The sequence below is a fragment of the Alosa sapidissima genome, chromosome 17 (genome assembly GCF_018492685.1).
Source record: "Alosa sapidissima isolate fAloSap1 chromosome 17, fAloSap1.pri, whole genome shotgun sequence".
NCBI lineage: Eukaryota > Metazoa > Chordata > Actinopteri > Clupeiformes > Clupeidae > Alosa > Alosa sapidissima.
The window spans coordinates 310,411-324,299 of NC_055973.1; the positions used below are offsets into that span (position 1 = coordinate 310,411).

At 39.0% G+C, this 13,889-nt stretch overlaps 1 protein-coding gene across 1 annotated transcript in view; it reads right to left on the reverse strand.

Annotated features, from left to right (window-relative positions):
- Window positions 1–688: 688 nt before the first annotated feature.
- uba5 (ubiquitin-like modifier activating enzyme 5) overlaps window positions 689–13,889 on the reverse strand; it is a 56,276-nt gene continuing 43,075 nt past the window's right edge. Inside the window, exons 10-12 of the mRNA XM_042067581.1 lie at window positions 11,843–11,918; window positions 9,913–10,019; window positions 689–1,865 (exon numbers count right to left, since the gene is read on the reverse strand). Coding sequence (XP_041923515.1) covers window positions 1,779–1,865; window positions 9,913–10,019; window positions 11,843–11,918 — 270 coding nt within the window. The 3' untranslated portion in view covers window positions 689–1,778. The remainder of the gene's footprint in view (window positions 1,866–9,912; window positions 10,020–11,842; window positions 11,919–13,889) is intronic.

Genomic DNA, 13,889 nt, shown 5'->3' on the forward strand with positions numbered 1-13,889 from the left:
AACAACCATAGTAGGACATCGGTTGAGCCTGGAAGCAGGCTTCGCATCAATGGAATCAACTGTAAACAAGCTAACTGTCCATGCTATCACTGTTATAGAGCCAAAGAAGGTTGTACAACAAACTGAACAAGTTAGTTTCTTTTTAACCGGGTAAATTTAACAAAGTTTAGTTAGGTAATTGCATTTATATGGTTGATGGTTAAAGTATTAATATGCTAATGATATTGATGAAGGGGTGTTTACAAGGCGGAGACCTAAAACCATTCAGTTGCGCACAAAATCATGATCATTTGTGATTTGTAAAAGGCACATCTGGAAGAGTAGTGTATGCTCATTTTTTTGTGTGTATGTTCATTTTCTCTGAATCACACGTACAATTATTTGACAAATTACCTGAGATTACCAAAAGATGGTTTCTATGCAACATTTCTATAAATGAGGCCTGGACTGCCTCATTATTTTAACAATTGATTAAAATCTTCTTGCAAATTTCATTATTATTAAATGTCAAATGGATTAAAAATGTACCCAGATAGCAGTCCGTCATTGAAACATGTTAAATCAACATATGTGTGTTTAGTCAACTTTAGCAGAGGCGCCAATAATTGTGGAGGGTACTGTAGGTGTGGAATGAACATTTTTGTTTAATTAGACACAAACCTATGAAAAAATAGCAAAAATGGAAAAATACATTTTATTGCCTTTTTTATTGGTGTTAATCCATATTGCACATACAAGGTATACTAGAACAGTTCAAGGGTCAAGTTCATGGGTCAAGTTCATGTATTGGTAGGTGTAATGAAACAGGAACATAAATGCCCCACTTCCAGTACCAGAAATGGGGAAGCTAATTTTTATTGGCTTTTTGTTGCAGTTCATGCATAACTCTTTGTCAGGGTGTGAGACTGATTCTTGCCATTTCCTTGCCAAAAAGTGAGAAAAACAACCCTGTTGCTGTTTTTGTTAGACTCCTGAATGTGAGTTATTCATGAATCCATGTATTAATTAATAGTTGCTTTACTATAATTGATGCACTTCATCGTCAATATGTTGCAACTCCTTTTGGATAAAAGTGTCTGTTTAATAAATCACAACAAAGTAGTCTTATAACAAGTGGGATAATTTCTAGTCCACCCATCATTGATCCTTCCCCCTCTCCACCTTAGTGTCACTATCTTGAGAGACTAGAGACAGATCACTAATATTTTGAGATCTTATTTGTACAAATGTTATTATATAACAACACGAACATTTACAAATGCAAAGTGTGGGTAGAAAAAGAACCTGATGTTGACTCTTGGTTTGGTTGCTGAATTCACTTCCATCAAGAAGTGTCCATGTAGGGTGATTGATAACAGGATAGATCCTCTGTATTTTCATTGGTCTTAAGTCTATTTCAGTGGCATCTTGGTCAGTTACATTAGGAAACAAGTGTTCATAACACTAGCTTGATAATAATTAACAAAGGAGTTTAACAGATGTTTTGAATTTTAAAAGAGTTTCACTTACATAATTACACAAGTAAGATATAAGCAAAATGAAAGGGACTCAAATGTGCGCTTCGTCTCATCTTTTTTAAGATTGGCGATTGCAATTAATTTGGGCCAGTTCTACTTATAGCAAACTGCAATTACAAAATGAACCCATATTAATACCATGCTGATTACTGTCAGATGTAAGGAGTTGCAAAAGATTGAAGAGTTAAGTTTGTAAGGAATTTCCACTGCTATGATGTGTGGCTTCTCTATCTGTCGGTGTGAAATGCTCTTCCTTTTTTTTCAGATCTTCTTCATCTGAGCCATAAGTTCCTCAAGACTGCAATCTGTATCACCCACTGTTGCAGCTGAAGAGGCAGCATCTCCACCCTGAAATCAATAGCAACAGTAGCTTGAATGTTAAGAACTTCATTTTGTCTGCTGAGACAAATGTACTGACTCCAAAACCAAAACAGTGTTCGTACTTTAAGTCAAATGTAAAATTCCATGACTTTTCCCTGACTTTCTTTAACAAAAAAACTGAATTCCCATGACCTACTATATAATAAATGATTCTTTGACATTTCTTTAGAGTGGGAAAAGAATAGATGAGCATTGAAAAGACAAAGTATGGCTAACCGCAACCACTTAAAGGGATACTTCACAGATTAGAATTAAGCTTTGTATCAGTAGAAACCTTAGCCTAGAAATCTAGACGCACCCTAACGGTGGCAAATTAATTTGCTCAGCCTGTACGTCTAGTATCAAACCATAGGGATTTCTATTGGCTGACGCCGTGGACTTCATCCAATCACAGCGCTCTATTTTGTTAGAGAGTCTTAAGGCGGGCTTAACAGGATAATGACAGTCGGTGAACAACAAGGAAGGTGGCTATGGCTAACGAAGAGCGGTTGTTTGAATCGGCGTTGGTGTCAACTTTGGAGGAGTTGGACTTGTGCTTTTCTTTGAAAGTTGAGCAACACAATGCACTTAAGTAATTCCTTTCGAAGAAGGATGTATTTGCCGTTTTGCCGACCGGATACGGATATGGTCGTAGCACTGGCCTATTGCATGCCTAGGCAGTTTGAAAGACAATTCTCTGCCCGCCCCTTGAATTAAGCGAGGTAAATCGATTCCAGACTATACATTTCTGATTCTGGTTCGATTCCAGACTATACATTTCAATGATATAGGTTGGCCCGCCAGGCTATAGAAACCTGGTAGTATTTTCGAATGACCGTGCTTCCCTCCCTCATGTTCCGCTGAGACGAGAGATATCTGTATGTGTGTTGGGCAGCCGTGGTCTACTGGTTAGTGCTTCGGACTTGTAACCGGAGGGTTGCCGGTTCGAAACCCGACCAGTAGGCATGGCTGAAGCGCCCTTGAGCAAGGTACCTAACCCCTCCCTGCTCCCCGAGCGCCGCTGTTGTTGCAGGCAGCTCACTGCATCGGGATTAGCAACAATGGCGGAAGGTAGTTTTGGCAAAAGGGGATTTTGAAGATCTGGGGCCTCATGTACAAAGCTTGCGTACGCACAAAAATGCTGCGTACCCCATTTCTCACGCTCACGTCCGGATGTACGAAGACTGACTTGAACGTGAGAATGTGCGGTCCTCCACGCAAACTTCATGTCTGGCGTACGCACATTTCTAATGTGTATCGTCAGTTGGCAACACTTAGAGGCAATGCAGCGCAACAACATTATATGATCGCGAGTCTAGGCCTTTATTTGCACAGTATATTGTGAAACGTGGGTTATTAAAAATGATAACACTTCGAAAATAGGCCTATGTTTCTAAATTTGGACATGCAACATGCGCAAATTCTACTAAGTTATGCAACAACCTATCTACGATGACAACTGTAGACTTATTAGAGGATAAGAATTAAAAGGGAATGTGAAACATAGCCTACACAGCCCCGATATTTGGTTACGCGATTGTTGATGACTGGTTATCAAACATTTCAGATTCTGAAGAGCTTTCCACAAAACCTGTGATAAATGGGGTCGGCTTCACGCATTTGCCCATGCCTTAACATTTGCCGAGTGTTTTCCCTTCATATCTCCGATAGTTTTCATTTTAAAAGAAATACATATGGGACAGGATCATGCATGTGAATAGAAAGGCTGACTAATAAGTGTGAATATAAGATATTTCCCTGATTGACTGCATGGCTACTTTGACTTTCCTTGAGTAAGCATTTGCATTATTGTCACACTTGTGTGCAAATATAGGGATATGATCCAGAAATCGTAATGTTGTGGCGAGGATCAACTGAGTTCATTCCATTCGGGTGCACGATGCGTGGTACTTGGACACGATTTATTTAATGATTTTTTAATAAATGCAGTTATGTTGTCATGGTCCAAATGCATTCAACCCAGTTATGCGAACCCTGTCACCTACTTGCAGACTGACCAATAATTCTGCCACGGTCTCAGCCTAGCCACTGCCACGCTCTGCCACTACTGTTTTTGTTTTGTTATTAATTATTACAGATGATAAAGACATAATATTCTTGCCATTTCGTCAGATAAGCACTTCTACCTCGCAATCGCTGGAAATAAACTTTTTTATTCATTTGTTGATTTCAATTATTAAACTTTGCAAATTGCAACAGGTTTGAGTATGAATGGATTCACAGATGAGTTTTCATTGTTATTAATATTGCGGGATAGGCCATTTTGTCTTCGCAGAGGTCTGCGCTCTCGAATGTCAGACAGAGCCAGGCTTGTGCTGGGGCGGACTGGTGGTGTCAATGCTCTCACAAAATCGGCTGAGGAAAAGGCAGTATGTAGAGCACCATAGCTTTGTGCCACACATGGACAGGGGGGTCCTGGATACATATTTCAGAAGGATCCCGAAGGTGAGAGAACTGTGTTTGGAATATCAGCCAATTCAGGGTTCCCGACAACAGTAGCCTAACGTTACTGTGGCTATCAAGAAACTGTTGATGCTCAGGATGAGCTATAGGCCTAATACGTTTGACATTGTTCATATATTTGGTTTCAATTCAAAGTTCAAATTCATGTTGGATGTGGTTTATTTTCTTATCCTTAGTGTTGCTACATTAGAGTAGCCTATTAGAGAAAAAGTGATTCCAATTGGGAAAGGTTGACGACATAATGTTTAATTACTCCTTCATAAGCCGGATGAATGAAACAAGCATAGGGGACAAAATAAACATAGGCCACAGTTTAAGCTAAACATACGTAGTTTAACCTATGTAAATGTTCTACAACTTCGATATTTTGCAATATCCTAAACCAGAGGCGGTTTTTTATACGGGCAGTAGCCTAGGCAAATGGGCAGTCGCTGAGAGTGGCACGAGCACTCACAAAAAAAACAAAAAAAAAAAAACCTTTCATTAGGTCTCGCACACAGAAGATGAGAAGGTAATGAGGAGGGGCAGCCGATCACCTTCTCCCTGGAGCAGGGGAGCGGGAAATATCGCACTAGGCCTACTGATGCAATTAGTAGCACATTTCGCTGCTGCTGCTGCTGGACATGAGTTAAATGCGGATATGCTAGCCTATGCTGTCAATTCGCGAGGCACCTAACATGGAAGTATGTAAAATGCATGACTTTCGTGCAAACAACAATTATGATGTGCTGTTAACGTTCGCAAAATAGCGATTTTTGGAAAAATTCCATATAGGACCTACGATATACAGTATGGCCAAACGATTGAGTGCAAAATGAAACAATGATCGTTTTACTTTTAGAATTAATTTAAAATAAATCTCATAATTGGTCCAAACCCCCTCACCCGACATGCCCAGACCTTTTCCCTCAACATGGATAGCTCCAACGTCACCCCCTCCACCTGCATCCGCAACCTTGGAACCATCTTCGATTCCACCCTCTCCTTTGTACCGCATGTCAACTACGTCCCCAAAACCGCCTTCTTTCACCTCTGTAACATTGCACGCCTCCACCCATCATCTCTGTCCACCACTGCAGCTGAAACGCTGAAACACTCATCCATCACCTCCAGACTGGACTACTACTTTACGGACTAGCAAACAAAATCACCAACAAACTTCAATATGTCCAGAACTCAGCTGCCCGCCTTATCACGTCCACCCGCCACCAAGACCACATCACCCCTGTCCTCCACAACCCCCACTGGCTCACAGTCAAACACAGAATCAACTTCAAAATACTCATCCTCACATACAACAAAGCACTTAACCTTAATACCCAGATCTGCCACAATTCATGTATTAATACTTGCATCGATTTAATTTTGATAAATAAAATACAAAAAGCGTATTATAAAAAATCTTATATTTTGACATGTATCTCAGCACTGCAAGCTGGCAGCTCGACTTGCCTTTCATGTGTGTGGCAGACTGTCCTGAATCTTGCAATATTATTGCCATGGTGGAGGGATTCTCTGGGGCTGAGCAAATGTGAAAAATATGTGGTGTGTGCCTTACGGAAATAAATGACATTTTTTATTTAGCCCTATGAGCCCTACTCTATTTTTGGCCATTCTCACTACCTTTAGTTATAAGCTGGTCCTGGTCATTGTAAGTGCCATTTACACATGCTACATTTTTTTCAGCACAGTCCAGGCTACCCAGATCTGCCACCATTTCATATATTAATACTTGCATTGATTTGATTTTGATTTTTAAAAAATACAAAGACAAAACGTGTATTATACAATTCTTACATTTTGAAATGTATCTCACCACAGCAAGCTGCCAGCTGGACATGACTTTCATGTATGTGTAGACCAGACTGTCCTAAATTTGGCAATATAAGAACCATGGTGGAGGGAGACTTTGGTGCTGAGCAAGACATATGTGGTGTGCACCTTACAGAAATAAATGGCTTTTTTTTTCTTCATTTTTTCATTTAGTGATGAAAAATGACCTTTCTGCTCCATATCTGTGACACGAACAGATCTGACTTGACCTGAGTTTGCGTGTTAGCCTGTGTGTGCACTCATGATAATTCTCTACAACAACTTTTTACTGCATTGCCATGAACAAAGTAAAGACAAAAAGGTATTTCTTTGTCGAACAAATTGGGATGCAATGAGCCTTGAATTGGATGCCATGCAGGAATTTGCTAGGATCTCAAAACCGGATTATGAACATGCTTTGCCATAGATAAACGCATGATAGCAGTGGATTATGAACATGCTTTACCACAAAAACACACAAAAACAAGCTATATGAAGTTATCATTTTCCTGTCACTTTGTCTGTTTTATAACCCGGAAGGATATACTTGGTATCAAATGATAGCTCTGTGTCTCCTCTTTTGTACATGACGTTATTATTTTGTAGTCACTTCGTCTGTTTTTATAACCCAGAAGGATCGATATACTTGGTACCAATGGATAGCCCTGTGTCTACTCTTTCATCCGATATGCTTGCCATATCTATGCGATCACAGGTTTACGAGTAATTCAAACGAGAGTAATGGGTGCGCAGGTGAATGCAGAGAAGTATAGACTGTAAATATGATGCAATTTGATTTCATTTCACGATTTTTTAAATTTTCATACTTGATCGTACAGACAAGTGCGTAGTCTCGTTGGAAAGCCCCACTTCTGCTCTGTCACGCAATTCAGTCAGGTCCACACCTGACAGTTCCGCAGCAATGTAACAGAGAAGAAAGGGTGTGTTTTTTGACGCACTTTGCGTCAATTGGGTTCTAAGGGTTAATGTAATGCGGAACTACTGTTAGATACGCGAGTTCTTTAGGGACACTTAAAGGGGTGGTTCAGGATTTTGGACATAGGACCTCATTTTCAAGTAAGCAAGTGTGATATTTATCAGTGGAGACCGTTTTCAACACGTTTCATCCAGTCCTTCTAATTGCAGAGTTTGCAGGTGCTAGGCTAGCGCAAGTCATCAGTATGTGTTAGCCTGCCACTAAAAACAGTCTTACCCACTCCAAAGTACACCTGAGGCAAATTCCAGACAATCGATGTAAATGTCTGTGTTGATAGAATAGTGTTAGAAATACAACACTACCCTCGCATCGCGTTGCAATAGTTATACTTTGTTCCCTGAAGTTGGTAGTAGGCATATAAGCAGCGCAGCGGCGGACTGATATTACCAATACTACTAGGTATCCCCATTGGAGTGCACTTCTCTGTTTACTTTTCGGCGCAGTACTACTAACCGGAGGAAGTATAATTCCGTCCCTCAAACTAGTCCCTCAAAATGTAATGCGGTCATTGAAATGCAAGGATAGAATAATTATAGAAATAAAACTATCAACACAGACAATAACATTGATAGTCTGGCGTTATAATGTTATGTACTGTGGAGTGGGAGGTCATGGAGGATAGATGGATGGTGTTGTGCACAATGCGCTCTTAAAATAACATATAAACTCGCCATAGACTTCTGACCAGGTTTCTCTTGGTCAGTGGCGTAATGCGTTTTAGGTGGTGTACAATAGCGATTTTTAGACAATGCGCTAGGCCACTCCCTAGGTTGTTAATTGCCACACCCCTGGGTGCATTGTTTAACCCTTAGAACCCGAAAAAACACACCCTTTCTTCTCTGTTAGATTGCTCCGGAACTGTTCATTGCAGCGAGATGAAACCTTTATTGCGTGACAGAGCAGAAGTGGGGCTTTCCAACGAGACAACACACTTGTCTGTACGATCAAGTATCAAATTGCATCATTATATTACAGTCTATACTTCTCTGCGTTCACCTGCGCACCCATTACTCTCGTTTGAATTACTCGCGAACCCGTGATCGCATAGATATGGCAAGCATATCAGATGAAAGAGGAGACACAGGGCTATCCATTGGTACCATGTATATCGATCCTTCTGGCTTATAAAGACAGATGAAGTGACTGCAAAATAGTAACGCACATACACAAACCAACGCTGCACACCCATTACTCTCGTTTGAATTACTCGTGGACCCGTGTTCGGATAGATATGCCACGCATGTCAGATGAAAGAGGAGACACATAGCTATCATTTGATACCAAGTACACCCTTCTGGGTTATAAAACAGACAGCAAAATAATAACTTCATATAGCTTGACTTACCCCATGTGTTTGTCTGTTTTTGTGGCAAAGCATGTTTATAATCCAACGCTATCGTGTGTTTCTCAACGGCAAAGCATGTTCATAATCTGGTTTTGAGATCCTAGCAAATTGCTGCATGGCATCCAATTCAAGGCTCACATTGCATCCCAATTAGTTCAACAAAGAAACACCTTTGTCCCTTTCCTTTGTTCATGGCAATGCAGTAAAAAGTTGAGACTCATTATGAGTGCATTCACCATAGGAACACACAAGCTAACACACAAACTCGGGTCAAGTCAGGTCAGATCAGTTCCTGTCACAGATATGGAGCCCAGAAAGGTCATTTTTCATCACTAAATAAAAAATGGCATTTATTTCCGTAAATCACACACCACATATTTCTGTAAATTGCTCAGCCCCAGAGTATCCCTCCAACAGATTCAGGACAGTCTGCCCTACACACACATGAAATGCATGTAGAGCTATGAGCTTGCTGTGGTGAGATACATGTCAAAATATACCATTTTTATAATAGGCTTTTTATATTTTAATTCTTTAAAAATCAAAATAAATGCTAGTACTAATACATTAAATGATGACAAATCTGGATAGCCTAGACTCTGCTAAAAATACACATGCAAAATAACAAAATAAACTTTGCGCCGGGTAGAAAACAAGTTTTATGCCATGGGCCAGGGTGCAAAATAGGGCCCTAGGTCTCGCTTGTTTGCACGCTAACAATCAAGAATTATGATATATAGGCTAACCCTGAAAATGTCTAACCATCTGCGACACATGGAAAATATAATGCTAACTGAAACTGAAATAATATGTGAACAAACAATAACTTTCCAAGACAACATTAAACTATTAGGCTGAGGTGCAAACTATTAGGCTCAGTGCAGATTTTTTTTGTTTCGCTGCGGGAATGTGAATGTGCAAGTAACACTTGTTAAGCAGCAAGTTTTTAATTTAAACCCACCGAGGGCAGAAGAAGAGTAGCCTAACAATGTGATGTTTTATTTTGAGTCTATAGTCAGAGATACACTTTAGTGTAGCATGGGGCATTAGTTTGTTAGACAACAGTTTCTTCTTTTCCTCAGTCATATCGCTGCTGCAAGCAGGCTTTGCGTCACAGAAAGTGAGAGAGCTAAAGCCCGCAAACAACTAGGTAGGTCTGCAAAAATAGCACAAAGAGAGGCCAATCATGCCTGTCATTCTCTGTCTATGTCTGGTCACTTTCTCCCTTGATCACTTGTATGAAATCGCCAATAGTTTCACAAATTGCCCCCCCCCAACCAAAAAAGCTCTTCAGATCTACAATATTCACATGAATGACATATTTTGAATAAGTCGAATTTTGCTGAAAAGCAACTGGTTTGCAGGAATGATACCTCTGTTTACTGCTGATTACTCACCTCCACTGGAATAGTATAAGCTAAAGTAATGCCATCTGGCAAGGTAAGCGCAGGTCCAGATGCCACCTTCAGCTCCTCTTCAGTGATCTCAGACACTAACTCGATACCTGTCAGAGAGAAGAGTGTCCAAAAATCATTTAAATATTCATATACACTCAGACACGGCTCGTTCACTAGGGCAGGAGGGGCAGAGCCCTCCTAAAGATTCATCCACTAGAAAAGTAGATCCACAAAATATATTTTTTTAAATAAAATGTTGTTTGTTTATTATTGTAATCAGTGGCAAAGTACTCAATCATGTTACATTTTTGTATGATTTGCAAAGAAATTTCGAAAATATCGCAAAGATTTTGTTGATCATATCCGTAGTTGTTGTAGGCCTACTGTAACGTTACATTTAATTTCTGGTAGGGCAGTGACGTCACTGCCCTGAAATAATTGAACAGCGCCTGCTGTTTGTCTATGTAAATCTGTCGACCGATAATGGAACTGCAGCTAGAGCGCGGTTAGTAGAAGGTCGGGTGGGCAGATCATGCCACTGCCCACCCTATACGACGTCAGAACTTACTGTAATATGCCTACTGTTGGCCTACTGTAGTAGGTCTTATTTCACATGCTAGAGATGTTTAGGAACACAATTTCAGAAATCAGCACAAAGAAAGGAACATAATAAATACACTTACTGCTAAATTGCAAGAGAGGCACTAGGCTACTTTGGCGATTTTACTCGCTTTGCTTTCAACCCAGGATCATCGTGGTTGCAATAAATCAATTTAATAATACATACTCAGTGCAATGCAGTGATTACATAAATACGTTTTGTCTCATTATGGTCAATAATGATGTTATTCCACTGCACAGACCTTCATGAGACAGACAAACAGACCAACACATATTAGCCTACTGACTGACATGTAGCCTATTTACGAATGATTAATATACAAAATCAATAATATATAACTTTTTGAATGATTCTTATACAAATAAATGCATATAAACTAAATGCATTCAAACAATTGTGTTTGTTGTTATGAGGGCCTAACACACTAGTGCATATTGTATGTATTTCCGCAAAAAAGAACTTGTTTCAATGGGAGCTTTGACAACATTCTAAATCACATTTTTATGACTATATTTATCACACTGCAAAAAATAAAATCTATTTGGGATTGTTTTTAATATGAGGAGACTTACCTTGCACTCTCTTGAAAGATAATTTATACTTAACTTATGAAGACTTTGACTTAAGTAAATTTGTCTTGATAAGACAAATTTAAAATAACACACTGGCAGACACATTTGCTTGTTTTCAGGATGAAACATCTTAAAAGGAGTTAAACTCTTCTTAAATTAAGTATGATTGAAGTGAAAGTGCTAGGTAAGTCTTTTTATACTGAAAACAATGTTAACTTTGACCTTGATTTAAGATTAATAACACTAGGTTAGATTTTATTAGATAAGCCGTTTTTGTAGTGTATAACTTTTGAACAGATACATATATTTGTTCAAATAAGGTTTTGTTAAATCACCCACAAAATTAATTGTTTCATACACTCTACATGTCTCTCTCTTGTAGACAAATATGTCAAAAATGCGTTTATATGTGAATTAAATGAGATTTTGATGATTTACGGATAGACATTACTTCACTCTACTGTATTACCCTATTTTACATAATTTTATAAAACTAATCTTTCTTAGTAAAATTATTTTTATATTTTATTGGTAGAATATAATATTTTAGAGAAATATGTATTTTGTTTGTGAGGTGGTCATTCAGCACTGAAAATGGAAAGTTCGGTACAGGCACCAAAGGATTAAATTAAGTCAGTTTGATTTTATTTTATCTTAATATCACATTATTAACACTTGCTTAGATAACAGTTTTTGCAGTTTGCAGTGTATCAAGACTTTAAGGTACCATACTCACCCCATTCATTGTCTTCATGCACCACTTCGTCTTTGACTTCAGCCACATCTTCCCTGGGTCTCTGTGCCTCATTTTTCTAATTGGAAGTGCATTTGTTAATTATTATTATTTCACTGCTTGGTTGAATTTCCCATTGCCCTACGTAATTTAGAACAACCAATAACATTATGTTATTTGATGAAATGTGTCAGGAAAAAGTAGTTCTACAAACAAGACAGTTCTAGCGATTAAAACGATTAAATTATAACAGATGAACACACCGCAAGTGGCAACAGTGGAATAAGCGAGATAATGGACTCCACGGTGGTCTGTTAACAGAATTTAATGCACTTACGCGGCGCGTCGGGCCGTATTACAACCTCAACCGTGCATTAATTTCTGTTAACAGACCACCGTGTCGTCCATTATCCCTTACATAACGTATGTCAAGTATTGTGTATCTTCACATTATTGCACTTAACCCTCTGGAATATGAAATTGTATGGGTGCGGCCAAAATCAATGGGAAACGTAGTCTTATTTCATATATTAAAGGTGCATTCTACGCGATTTCAAGCCCATAAATTTTTTTGTCACATTCAGCAATAATCTCCTCACGACCACTAGCTGCCAATTTCATAATTACAATGTAAAAACCATGGTTTCTGTAGTCTCTGTAGGCAGCATCACATGCCACTATGTCTCACCATCTAGTGCCACCATCAGTTAAACATTTTAAATGCAAGAAAAGCCTCAGAGACCACAAACTTTGACCAATCTGGACAAGACTTGGCACATTTGATCTTTAGACAAAGCCCAACATAAGTTATTTGTCAGATTTTTGACCACTCGGGCAGCGCTAGAGAAACAGGAAGTGAACTCACGTCAGTAACCCTTTCATAAATCGAAACCAAATTTAGTACAAGGCATCAGGGCATGGCCCTGACCACGCACACCAATTTCCATGCCCCTAGGTCTAATCCTCTAGCGCCACCAACAGGTCAAAATTATTCACATTCACTGCTACCTGCTTGGCCCCCTCATTGCTATTTTGGACAGTTCCATATTTGGCAAAAATGTCCACCCTCGGAAAAGCAGGCGTGAATTAGCAAATAAACAATCTCTGTGGAAACTGTAGATTTTTTCTGCTGTAAAACCCCTTTCAGTGAAGTAAATCCCTTAACATTTTTCCTTAGGAAACCATTGAAGGTATTCTGTGCAACACGCTTAACCCTTGTAAGATATTTATGTTACTCAGCCAATGTTCCCACCACATTATTAGGCTTTTAAATCAATACAGCCATAACAATTTATGTAAAAATACTTAACAGATGTTTACTTTAGCTCAATTACCAATGATGTAGACATAATTTATGGTTCATATTCTGTGAGATCACACTTATAATAATTTTCATTTTTTGTGAGAAAATGAGGAAATTCAATTATAAACTAGAAGTGGGCTTGGTCAGGTGCAGTTTGCCAAAAGGATTGCAATAGTACCTCATTTTTGAAAATCAGGCACATGGATCAAAAGTTATCTGCATTAACGCAACATCCAGTAAGCAAGAACACATAAATAAAGTGGTTTCTAGGGTAATCATGCTGGTTGCTATGGTGGATGCTAGGGTCACATAGTGATGGTTGCATGGTTGTTGCTAGGGTAATTAAGATAGTTGCTAGGGTAATAATAATAATAATAATAATACGCTTTATTTGTATAGCACCTTTCATACACAGAATGCAGCTCAAAGTGCTTTACATTTGAAGCATGTAACACAATAATAGTCGGTCAGTCATTATCAATCACTTTTCTTCATTGCTAGGGGCCGTTTATGATCAACTCAGCAACATATCAAAAATATAGAAAATGACATGTCATAAGACTGGCAGCCTTAACCCTCTTAAATAAGGGTAATTAGTATGGTTGCTAGGGTGTTGCTATGGTACCTATGGCGGTTGCTATGCTGGTTGCTACGGTACTCATGTTGGTTAATATGGTGGTTGCTTATGTCACATTATAGTGGTGGTTGCTAGGTTGTTGCTAGGGTAATTAAGATGGTTGCTAGGGT